This window comes from Nerophis ophidion, linkage group LG12 (genome assembly GCF_033978795.1).
Source record: "Nerophis ophidion isolate RoL-2023_Sa linkage group LG12, RoL_Noph_v1.0, whole genome shotgun sequence".
NCBI lineage: Eukaryota > Metazoa > Chordata > Actinopteri > Syngnathiformes > Syngnathidae > Nerophis > Nerophis ophidion.
Genome location: NC_084622.1, coordinates 62,497,567 through 62,510,901, shown reverse-complemented (window position 1 = coordinate 62,510,901; position 13,335 = coordinate 62,497,567). Strand labels below are relative to the sequence as shown.

At 41.6% G+C, this 13,335-nt stretch overlaps 1 protein-coding gene across 1 annotated transcript in view; it reads right to left on the bottom strand.

The window, feature by feature from the left end:
* tmtc2b (transmembrane O-mannosyltransferase targeting cadherins 2b) overlaps window positions 1-12,060 on the bottom strand; it is a 360,692-nt gene extending 348,632 nt beyond the window's left edge. The window contains exon 1 of the mRNA XM_061917943.1: window positions 11,570-12,060. Within this exon, the coding sequence (XP_061773927.1) occupies window positions 11,570-11,652 (83 nt within the window). The 5' untranslated portion in view covers window positions 11,653-12,060. The remainder of the gene's footprint in view (window positions 1-11,569) is intronic.
* Between the last annotated feature and the right edge of the window lie 1,275 nt (window positions 12,061-13,335).

Below are 13,335 nucleotides of genomic sequence, written 5' to 3'. Positions count from 1 at the left end.
GGACTGCACAAATCATTACGACTACAACATCCTCGGAAGAACCCACAAAAGGGCAAGGAAAACTCACACCCAGTGGGCAGGGAGAATTCACATCCAGTGGGACGCCAGTGACAATGCTGACTATGAGAAACCTTGGAGAGGACCTCAGATGTGGGCAACCCCGCCCCTCTAGGGGACCGAAAGCAATGGATGTCGAGCGGGTCTAACATGATACTGTGAAAGTTCAATCCATAGTGGCTCCAAGACAGCAGCGAGAGTCCCGTCCACAGGAAACCATCTCAAGCGGATCAGCAGCGTAGAGATGTCCCAAACCGATACAGGCGAGCGGTCCATCCTGGGTTCCGACGAGCGGTCCATCCTGGGTCTCGACTCTGGACAGCCAGTACTTCATCCATGGTCATCGGACCGGACCCCCTCCACAAGGGAGGGGGGGACATAGGAGAAAGAAAAGAAGCGGCAGATCAACTGGTCTAAAAAGGAGGTCTATTTAAAGGCTAGAGTATACAGATGAGTTTTAAGGTGAGACTTAAATGCTTCTACTGAGGTAGCATCTCGAACTGTTCTTGTTCTGACACACAGAACACAGATCAGATGACTAGTGCCTACATTTACCAATCTGCCAGTCAAACTTCACTACCTTGTTTTAAAATACTAAAATAAGTTTCTTGCTTGAATCCCTCCATTATTTAATTATGGAAAAGGGCAATTAAATAACGGGGCGATTTTGAGAAATGGTTTTATTCATAGTGAACCTAAATGCACAATTAGTTGAGCTTCACATCGGTGATTCAAATGCAGTATATTGGTACCTTCAGGAGACTGTTTTTTGTTCGTTGCTGTATAGAGATGTCCGATAATGGCTTTTTTGCCGATAGCCGTTATTCCAATATTGTCCAACTCTTAATTACTGATTCCGATATCAACCGATACCAATATATACAGACGTGGAATTAACACATTAGTATGCCTAATTTTGTTGTGATGCATTAAAAAATGTAACAAGGTTTTCCAAAATAAATCAACACAAGTTATGGAAAAAAATGCCAACATGGCACTGCCATATTTATTATTGAAGTTACAAAGTGCATTATTTTTTTAACATGCCTCAAAACAGCAGCTTGGAATATGGGACATGCTCTCCCTGAGAGAGCATGAGGAGGTTGAGGTGGGCTGGGTTGGGGGAGGTGTCTATTGTACCGTCCTGGAAGAGTTAGTGCTGCAAGGGGTTCTGGGTATTTGTTCTGTTGTGTTTATGTTGTGTAACGGTGCGGATGTTCTCCCGAAATGCGTTTGTCATTTTTGTTTGGTGTGGGTTCACAGTGTGGCGCATATTTGTAACAGTCTTAAAGTTGTTTATAGGGCCACCCTCAGTGTGACCTGTATGGCTGTTGACCAAGTATGCGTTGCATTCACTTGTGTGTGTGAAAAGCCGGAGGTATTATGTGTTTGGGCCGGCTCGCAAAGGCAGTACTTTGAAAGGGGAACATTATCACCAGACTTATGTAAGCGTCAATATATACCTTGATGTTGCAGAAAAAAGACCATATATTTTTTTAACCGATTTCCGAACTCTAAATGGGTGAATTTTGGCGAATTAAACGCCTTTCTATTATTTGCTCTTGTTGTGACGTCACCTAGGTAGTCAACCGCCATTTTCTCAAACACATTATAAACATCGAGTTATTTTTCGTTTTTTCGACTGTTTTCCGTACCTTGGAGACATCATGCCTCGTCGGTGTGTTGTCGGGGGGTGTAACAACACGATCAGGGACGGATTCAAGTTGCATCGATTAGCACGGCATGCTAATCGATGCTAACATGCTATTTAGGCTAGCTGTATGTACATTCCCAGCTATGTTTCCATCCAGCCTTTCTCTCGACCCACATTTAATGCCAAACAAACACTTACAAATCGACGGATTGAAGTTGCTCCAGGGTCACAAGATGCGGAAGTCCCGATCGTTTGGTCTGCACATTTTACTGCCGATGCTAAGGCAGACATGACACAGAGATGTGTGGATAACCTGCAGATGCATTTCCAACGATAAAGTCAACGAAATCACGAAGGTGAGTTTTGTTCATGTTATTGACTTATGTGCTAATCAGACATATTTGGTTGCAGCATGACTGCCAGCTAATCGATGCTAACATGCTATTTAGGCTAGCTGTATGTCCATTCGTAGCTATATTTGCATCCAGCGTTTCCCTCCACCCACTTTTAATGCCAAACAAACACTTACCAATCGACGGATGTAAGTTGCTCCACTGTCACAAGATGCGAAAGTCCCGATCGTTTGGTCTGCACATCTTACCGACGATGCGTCAATCGCTATTCGCTCAATAGCTTCAGTTTCTTTTTCAATTTCGTTTTCGCTATCTGCCTCCATACTCCAACCATCTGTTTCAATACATGAGTAATCTGTTGAATCGCTTAAGCCGCTGAAATCCGAGTCTGAATCCGAGCTAATGTCGCTATATCTTGCTGTGCTATCCGCCTGGATAGCATGTATATCACTGGATGACGTCACAGGAAAATGGACGGTGGCTTCACAGATAGCGAAAATCAGGCACTTTAAAGCCTTTTTTCGGGATATTCCACAATGGGTATTAATTTTGAAAAAAACTTTGAAAAATAAAATAAGCCACTGGGAACTGATTTTTATTGGTTTCAACCCTTCTGAAATTGTGATAATGTTCCCCTTTAAGGTCTATTGGCGCTCTGTGCTTCTCCCTACATCCGCGTACCACTCTGTACAGCGGCGTTTTGAAAAGTCGTCATTTTAGTTTTTTAAACCGATACCGATAATATCCGATATTACATTTTAAAGCATTTATCGGCCGATAATTTCTATTACTCCATGTACTTTTGACATACAAAAAACAAAATTGGAGTGCCTAAAAACTCTTATGTGCTTTGAATTTACACAAACAAGTGAAAACAATAAAGTAGAGTACATGTGGTCCTCTCCAAGGTTTCTCTCGGTCATCATTGTCACTGCCACGGACGTCCCATTGGGTGTGAGTTTTTCCTTGCCCTTATGCGGGCTCTACTGAGGATGTTGTTGTGGTTTGTGCAGCCCTTTGAGACACTTGTGATTTAGGGCTATGTATATAAACATTGATTGATTGATTGATGTGACGATGCAACCACAATAAAATAGCACCTCAAACTGCATGATTCTCTTTGTACAGGCAGACTTTTCCTATTGGCTCGAACTTGATTGTGCAGCTGGATTTAATATGGAATATGAAAGGTTTTTCCAAATCAATGCGTAGCCACTAAAGCCGACTTTTAACAAAATAAATGTGTTTATGCAAAGCACTCTACAATTCTATCTTGTCTGCAGGCTGAGGCCATGCAGGTGAATATGTAACATAGCCTCCTCCATCTGCGTCCCAAAATCCATCCATTTCCTACCGCTTGTCCCTTTTTGGGGGGTCGCAAGGGGTGCTGGAGCCTATTTCAGCTGCATTTGAGTGGTACACCCTGGACAAGACGCCACCTCATTGTAGGTCCAACACAGACAGACAACATTCACATTTACACACTAGGGTCAATTTAGTCTTGCCAAGAACATGCAAACTCCACACAGAAAGACCCAGGGATTGAACCCAGGACCTTGGTATTGTGCGGCACATGCACTAACCCCTGTTCCACCGTGCGGTGATCATCACGATCATTAACAAGTAACCGCGCTGCGGGGGTCCGGGATTGTTTTACTTTGACAAATGAGCTATCTATGGCCCGGCCGCCTTTCTCACCACCAATCCAGCCTTGGGGGGACGGGAGACGGCTGCTAATTACGAGCCCGAGCCCAACACGTGCTGTTAAAAACAGAAAGTGCTGGTTGACGGAGGGCCTGCAAAGAACAACCTGTCAAATGTAAGGACACATCAAATAAAATATTGAAAAATCCTTGGCGGGGATTGCAGGGTTTGTGTGCAATGTTGGCCCAGCGTTCACGAGGCAATAAATAACATCTCTTCACAGACCAATCAGGTTCTGGCGTGCGGTTTTACACTAAAACTTGAAGGTTGTTGGCTCTCTGCAGCAGTCACCTCTAACCTTTCTGATACCAACCCTTGAAGGCTTTATGGACATGCAACATCTGTCTTAAAATAGGAGCGCCTGAGCCTCCTCTCGAGCCCAGATTGCAAACACAGCACTACACCAGCAGAATAACTTGCCTTAGGAGAAGGTTTTTTTTTTTTGCTTTTGCAGGAAGTGTTGTATATACAGAGCAGTTAGCAGGGTTGTAAAGGAAATACAGCGGTAGTGTTTATATGGAAGGTGTTAATGTACTGTTTGTTTCACTAAACCGTATCCTCTGGCTGTGTTGAAACAGACGCAGTACATATGTCAGTGCGTACACTTACTGTACACTGCAGACTTAGAGCGCGTATAAACAGAATGTCAACACAGCCTTGACTTTTTCTGTTTTACAAATACTTTTTTTGTGCGTATTTTAATGTGACTCATTTGAAAATAAAGAATGTGGGGGGGATATATTTCATATAAAAAATAAAGTACATGAACCTGCTTAGGCTGCTGCCCCCGCGACCCGACCTCGGATAAGCGGAAGATGATGGATGGATGGATGGAACCTGCATGCAAAAAAGGGGGCCCACTAACAAAAAGAAAACACAGTATATAGTAAAAATGTAGAAAATATACAAGAAAAAAATACAGTTTACAGCATGGGTGTCAAACTCTGGCCCGCGGGCCAAGTTTGGCCCGCCGTGTAATTTCACTTGGCCCTTTAGAGAACGTCCGCACCGTAACACAACAGAACAAATAACCAGAACCCCTTGCAGCACTGCCTTTGGCGTTCTCTACAACCTGTCGCCACATCCACTTTTCCTCTTTACAAACAGCGTGCCGGCTCAGTCACATAATATATGCGGCTTATACACACACACACAATTGAATGCAAGGCATATTTGGTCAACAGCCATACAGGTCACACTGAGGGTGGTCGTATAAACAACTTCAACACTGTTCCAAATACGCGCCAGACTGTGAACCCACACCAAACAAGAATGACAAACACATTTCGGGAGAACGTCCGCACCGTAACACAACAGAACAAATAACCAGAACCCCTTGCAGCACTGCCTTTGGCGTTCTGTACAACCTGTCGCCACATCCGCTTTTCCTCTTTACAAACAGCGTGCCGGCTCAGTCACATAATATATGCGGCTTATACACACACACACAATTGAATGCAAGGCATATTTGGTCAACAGCCATACAGGTCACACTGAGGGTGCTCGTATAAACAACTTTAACACTGTTACAAATACGCGCCACACTGTGAACCCACACCAAACAAGAATGACAAACACATTTCGGGAGAACGTCCCCACCGTAACACAACAGAACAAATAACCAGAACCCCTTGCAGCACTGCCTTTGGCGTTCTCTACAACCTGTCGCCACATCCGCTTTTCCTCTTTACAAACAGCGTGCCGGCCCAGTCACATAATATATGCGGCTTATACACACACACAAGTGAATGCAATGCATATTTGGTCAACATCCATACAGGTCACACTGAGGGTGGTCGTATAAACAACTTGAACACTGTTACAAATACGCGCCACACTGTGAACCCACACCAAACAAGAATGACAAACACATTTAGGGAGAACGTCCCCACCGTAACACAACAGAACAAATAACCAGAACCCCTTGCAGCACTGCCTTTGGCATTCTCTACAACCTGTCGCCACATCCGCTTTTCCTCTTTAGTAACAGCGTGCCGCCTCAGTCACATAATATATGCGGCTTATACACACACACACAATTGAATGCAAGGCATATTTAGTCAACAGCCATACAGGTCACACTGAGGGTGGTTGTATTAACAACTTTAACACTGTTACAAATACGCGCCACACTGTGAAGCCACACCAAACAAGAATGACAAACACATTTCGGGAGAACGTCCGCATCGCAACACAACAGAACAAATATCTTATATATTAATATCTCAATCAATGTTAAAAGTACATCCAATAAATCCGCTATAGATGCAAAAAAATACATACAATAAATTCTAGTCAGCTGAAGCACCTTGTGATTTTATAAGAGTTTTTTAGGTAGGAGTATGCAATGTAAGCTTGGTGCGTCTTAATAAATCCTCACTCTTTCTTGCACAGCTTCTGTCATACTTTGCAAATCAAGGCTTAAATGTTTGCTGGTAAAAAAAAACAAAACAAAGCATAACAAATGTTTTGAAAAGAAGATGCACATGAAATTAAAGTTTTACAAAAAATAAGAAGAATAGAAAATGTAAAAATGTGTATATATTGTTTGATTGATTGATTGATACTTTTATTAGTAGATTGCACAGTTCAGTACATATTCCGTACAACTGACCACTAAATGGTAACACCCCAATAAGTGTTTCAACTGTTAAATGAATTGATTGTAAACTAAATAAATGTGATGAGGGTGATTGTTTTCACTGTACGTATCCCCATTGATTTAGTCTGTTTTTCACATTGTGGACTACAACCTTGTATTTTAATTTTAATCGTGTGAGTGTAGGGCCACAGGATACAGGGGACGAACAAAGTGGGATGTCAGACATCGAATTGTATGCATATGCATATTCCAGTTCGGGGTGCGGGAAAAAATGTATTCGAACACGAATCGCGATTCTCACGTTGTGCGATTCAGAATCGATTCTCTTTTTTTTTTAAATTGATATATAAATGTATTTTTTTATCAATCCAACAAAATAACAGCAATACCATAACAATGCAATCCAATTCCAAAACCAAACCTGATCCAGCAACACTCAGAACTGCAATAAACAGAGCAATTGAGAGGAGACACAAACAAGACACAGAACAAAACAAAAGTAGTGAAACAAAAATGAAAATTATCAACAGTATCAATATTAGTTATAATTTCAGCATAGCAGTGATTAAAAATCCATCATTAGACATTTATAAAAATAAAAATAAAAAGAACAAGAGTGTCATAGTGGCTTACACTTGCATCGCATTTTATAAGCTGGACAACACACTGTGTCCAATGTTTTCACAAAGATAAAATAAGTCCAATTTTTGGTTTGTTTAATAGTTTAAACAAATTTACATTATTGCAATCATTTGATAAAACACTGTCATTTACAATTATAAAAGTTTTTTTTTATTTTTATTTTTAAATCTACTACTCTGCTAGCATGTCAGCAGACTGCTGAAATCCTATGTATTGAATAAAGACGGAATCGTTTTGAATCGGAAAAATATCATTTTTGAATGGAGAATCGCGTTGAATCGAAAAAAAATCGATATATAATCGAATCACGACCCCAAGAATCGAAATTGAATCAAATCATGGGACACCCAAAGATTGGCAACCCTAGTTCCAATAAAACAAAACTAAATAGGAATGCACATATGCTCACTTTCTACATCCCCTCAATATTTGCTTAAAATAACTCCAGGTTATTATCAAATCATTTAAAAAAATCAAGGCTGCAAGAGCGACAACTAAGTCTCTGACCTACATCACAGTGTGCATGGGGAATAAAAGAGCCTGAGGCACTAACATCCACTCAGCCATCAAATATCAAATGCTCCTCTTTTTTTCCTCCAAAATGATGTTTTCCATTGACGAGGGGCAACGGACTCTATTTTAAACAGATGCTTAAAAGTTCCTTCCAGCTGCACATTTTGAAATTGCAAGTGATTTTTTTTCTGTTCTCTAGAGATCAATTATTTCCACATAGTGTGGAAAACTCAGAAGAAAAAACTTTGCAGGATAGTGGAGGTACCTGACCTCCATCCACCCATCCATCTTCTTCCGCTTATCAGAGGTCGGGTCGCGGGGGCAGCAGCCTAAGCAGGGAAGCCCAGACTTCCCTATCTCCAGCCACTTCGTCTAGCTCTTTCCGGGGATCCCGAGGCGTTCCCAGGCCAGCCGGGAGACATAGTCTTCCCAACGTGTCCTGGGTCTTCCCCGTGGCCTCCTACCGGTTGGACGTGCCCTAAACACCTCCTTAGGGAGGCGTTCGGGTGGCATCCTGACCAGATGCCCGAACCACCTCATCTGGCTCCTCAACGATGTGGCGAAGCAGCGGCTTTACTTTGAGTTCCTCCCGGATGGCAGAGCTTCTCACCCTATCTCTAAGGGAGAGACCCGCCACACGGCGGAGGTAACTCATTTCGGCCGCTTGTACCCGTGATCTTATCCTTTCGGTCATGACCCAAAGCTCATGACTATAGTTGAGGATGGGAACGTAGATCGACCGGTATATTGAGAGCTTTGCCTTCCGGCTCAGCTCCTTCAGAATAACAATTTTATTAAAAAGAATAAGAGATGCACGCATTTAGTTGTAATCTGGGAATGTCCAAATAAAAGAGGAGGCGTAGAATTCTCTTGTCAGAGCGTGGGACGACACTATACAAGGGTACAGGTCTACATGTTTCTCTTCATTGAGCTAAATTTAATTCAGTCTCTGTTTAATTCCTTGCTTCTTGTCTGTTTAATAAATGCCATCAGTACGTTCCCTGCGTCAGTACGTTCGCGAACGTGATTCACGTGATTCACGTCGCAACAGAGTCTGTTCCCTGCGTCAGTACGTTCGCAAACGTGATTGACGTCGTAAAAGTATTTTATTTATTATTGGTTACCTTCAGAATAACAATTTTCACGTCGCAACAGAGTCAGTTCCCTGCATCAGTACGTCCGCGAACGTGAATCACATGATTCACGTCGTGACACAGTCACAATTTTATTAAAAAGAATAAGAGATGCACGCATTTAGTTGTTGTAATCTGGGAAAGTCCAAATAAAAGAGGAGGCGTAGAATTCTCTTGTCAGAGCGTGGGACGACACTATACAAGGGTACAGGTCTACATGTTTCTCCTCATTGAGCTAAATTTAATTCAGTCTCTGTTTAATTCCTTGCTTCTTGTCTGTTTAATAAATGTCATCAGTACGTTCCCTGCGTCAGTACGTTCGCAAACGTGATTCACGTCGTAAAAGTATTTGATTTATTATTGGTTACCTTCAGAATAACAATTTTCACGTCGCAACAGAGTCAGTTCCCTGCATCAGTACGTTCGCGAACGGGAATCACATGATTCACGTCGTGACACAGTCAGTTCCCTGCGTCAGTGCGTTCGCGAACGTGATTCACGTCGCAACAGAGTCACGTCGTAAAAGTATTTTATTTATTATTGGTTACCTTCAGAATAACAATTTTATTAAAAATAATAAGAGATGCACGCATTTAGTTGTTGTGATCTGGGAAAGTCCAAATAAAAGAGGAGGCGTAGAATTCTCTTGTCAGAGCGTGGGACGACACTATACAAGGGTACAGGTCTACATGTTTCTCCTCATTGAGCTAAATTTAATTCAGTCTCTGTTTAATTCCTTGCTTCTTGTCTGTTTAATAAATGTCATCAGTACGTTCCCTGCGTCAGTACGTTCGCAAACGTGATTCACGTCGCAACAGAGTCAGTTCCCTGCATCAGTACGTTTGCGAACGGGAATCACATGATTCACGTCGTGACACAAGTCAGTTCCCTGCGTCAGTGCGTTCGCGAACGTGATTCACGTCGCAACAGAGTCAGTTCCCTGCATCAGTACGTTCGCAAACGTGATTCACGTCGCAACAGAGTCAGTTCCCTGCATCAGTACGTTCGTGAACGGGAATCACATGATTCACGTCGTGACACAGTCAGTTCCCTGCGTCAGTACGTTCGCAAACGTGATTCACGTCGTAAAAGTATTTTATTTATTATTGGTTACCTACAGAATAACAATTTTCACGTCGCAACAGAGTCAGTTCCCTGCATCAGTACGTTCGCGAACGGGAATCACATGATTCACATCGTGACACAGTCACAATTTTATTAAAAAGAATAAGAGATGCACGCATTTAGTTGTTGTAATCTGGGAATGTCCAAATAAAAGAGGAGGCGTAGAATTCTCTTGTCAGAGCGTGGGACGACACTATACAAGGGTACAGGTCTACATGTTTCTCCTCATTGAGCTAAATTTAATTCTACGCGTTTCTCTTCATTGAGCTAAATTTAATTCAGTCTCTGTTTAATTCCTTGCTTCTTGTCTGTTTAATAAATGTCATCAGTACGTTCCCTGCGTCAGTACGTTCGCGAACGTGATTCACGTCGCAACAGAGTCACGTCGTAAAAGTATTTTATTTATTATTGGTTACCTTCAGAATAACAATTTTATTAAAAAGAATAAGAGATGCACGCATTTAGTTGTTGTAATCTGGGAATGTCCAAATAAAAGAGGAGGCGTAGAATTCTCTTGTCAGAGCGTGGGACGACACTGTACAAGGGTACAGGTCTACATGTTTCTCTTCATTGAGCTAAATTTAATTCTACGCGTTTCTCTTCATTGAGCTAATTTTAATTCAGTCTCTGTTTAATTCCTTGCTTTTTGTCTGTTTAATAAATGTCATCAGTACGTTCCCTGCGTCAGTGCGTTCGCGAACGTGATTCACGTCGCAACAGAGTCAGTTCCCTGCATCAGTACGTTCGCGAACGGGAATCACATGATTCACGTCGTGACACAGTCAGTTCCCTGCGTCAGTGCGTTCGCGAATGTGATTCACGTTGCGACAGAGTCACGTCGTAAAAGTATTTTATTTATTATTGGTTACCTTCAGAATAACAATTTTATTAAAAAGAATAAGAGATGCACGCATTTAGTTGTAATCTGGGAATGTCCAAATAAAAGAGGAGGCGTAGAATTCTCTTGTCAGAGCGTGGGACGACACTATACAAGGGTACAGGTCTACATGTTTCTCCTCATTGAGCTAAATTTAATTCAGTCTCTATTTAATTCCTTGCTTCTTGTCTGTTTAATAAATGTCATCAGTCAGTTCCCTGCATCAGTACGTTCGCGAACGGGAATCACATGATTCACGTCGTGACACAGTCAGTTCCCTGCGTCAGTGCGTTCGCGGACGTGATTCACGTCGCAACAGAATCAGTTCCCTGCGTCAGTACGTTCGCAAACGTGATTCACGTCGTAAAAGTATTTTATTTATTATTGGTTACCTTCAGAATAACAATTTTCACGTCGCAACAGAGCCAGTTCCCTGCATCAGTACGTTCGCAAACGGGAATCACATGATTCACGTCGTGACAAAGTCACAATTTTATTAAAAAGAATAAGAGATGCACGCATTTAGTTGTTGTAATCTGGGAAAGTCCAAATAAAAGAGGCGTAGAATTCTCTTGTCAGAGCGTGGGACGACACTATACAAGGGTACAGGTCTACATGTTTCTCCTCATTGAGCTAAATTTAATTCAGTCTCTATTTAATTCCTTGCTTCTTGTCTGTTTGATAAATGTCATCAGTGTTAAAAACATTATACGGCTCTCACGAAAATACATTTGAAAATAATTGGCTTTCATGGCTCTTTCAGCCAAAAAGGTTCCCGACCCCTGCTCTAGAGCCATAGGTTCCCTACCCCTGCCCTATAAGATCAAATCCCTGCTGTGTTGTAGTGTGCAGAAAAGCCCCTCAGTTGAGTGGGAAAGAGAAGATGCAGTGTCATGAGTGTGAGTTTACCTGTCATCATAGCAGAAATCTGCACGCAGAGTGTTGACATACAGGACCAGAGCCACGGCGCTGCAAAGCAATTCTGCCAACATTTCTCCACGTCTGGCAAACACGCGTGATGTTGACCGCAACTAAAAATAAAATAAAAATAAAAAAAAGGAGCGACAAAAGGCTGCAAAAATCCCCCCAAAAAATGCTCCAGTCTTTGTCAGGATGCGTGATCCCGTCCGAGTGCCCCCATCCTCGCTTCCAAGTGCACAAAGTGGACGTTTCCACGGGGTCGCGGCGTGTCTAACCCATGCTGGTTGAGAGGCGGAGAGCTTTTTTTTTTTTTTTTTTTTTTTTTTTTTCTATCCGGCTGGAAGTTGGCCAAGTGAAGAAGAAGAAGAAGAAGAGGAGGAAGAAAGAAAAAAAAATGATACAAACGTTTAACGTGTGACGACGCTACGGTTATCACACGCCTTCCCTTCCGCGGGGGGATCGGCGCTCTGATGCTGCGCCGCCGCTGCTGGCTTGCAGCTAACCACAACTAGGCTGGAAGCATTCACGGCAACGACTTCCGCAAGCGATTTCAGAATAAAAGAGGAATTAACCGGGTGCATTCGTGGAATATATTGAAACGCATTTGAGAACAATGCGTTTATTCTTGAAAAAGTTTGTCACGGGTGTTATTTGTTATTTAAAAAAAATCAGCCATTGACCAACTCAAGACGTTAAGTAGAAGTAGTAGTCATTTTATTTCAGACCCGAGCTGATCAATATCACAGAGAAAGAAACCATACAACCATAAAAACCAAAATAAAATAAATAAAACAAATCATAAAAAATAAAATAAGCTAACACTTATAAGTTGAAAAATGTGCTCTTTTTTCACTTCATGAAATCCTGTTCGGGGTCAGGATTTGCTCTTGATATTTATAAAAACTAAACCCCATTTCCGGTTTTTGTCTGTGCATTTACGGCGATGTGATAATTCAAAAGCATGTGGCGTGGTGAGCTACTGCGCATGCGCACAGCTTTTGGCCTGTTCTCAACTGTTCAGTCATGCTTATCCAATGAAGACATAGACGTTTCCACAAATAAATTCAAAGTACAACATGTCCTTTTTTTCCCCATAAAGATTAATTTATGATGTATGTTCACTTTATTTGTACATTTCTAAGCCTCTGTCCTTGCATCACTCTCAATTATTGTGCAGTATTGAGGAGGTAGCGACTTGTCCAGGGTGTACGCCGCCTTCCGCCCGATTGTAGCTAAGATAGGCACCAGCGCCCCCTGCGACCCCAAAGGGAATAAGCGGTAGAAAATGGATGGATGGATGGTTGCATTCTTGATTCATTCGCTTTTGTCATGTTGTGCCTTTTACCTTTTAACTATTTATGGAATACCTATTACATTATTTTTACCGCGGAGATTTCAGATCCCTGACTTCAAAAATGTACTTTTATTCATACATTGTTTAAAAAATAAAAAATAAACATTAAAATATGATAAACATTATTTATATTGCGTAGTCGTCCCTCGTTTATCACTGTTAATTGGTTCTGGGCCTGACCATGGTAAATTAACTTCCGCAAAATAGGGATTAGTAATTCATAAATGTAATATTTTTTTATATCTGGAGCATAAAAAAAATGTTTTCAAAATACTAAATATGATTTTCAACATATTAGGAATTTTACAGTCGCTTAACTAAAATATAGTAGACATAATAGAAAAAAAGATGTGTGTGTGTGTGTATATATATATATATATACACACACACACACATCTTT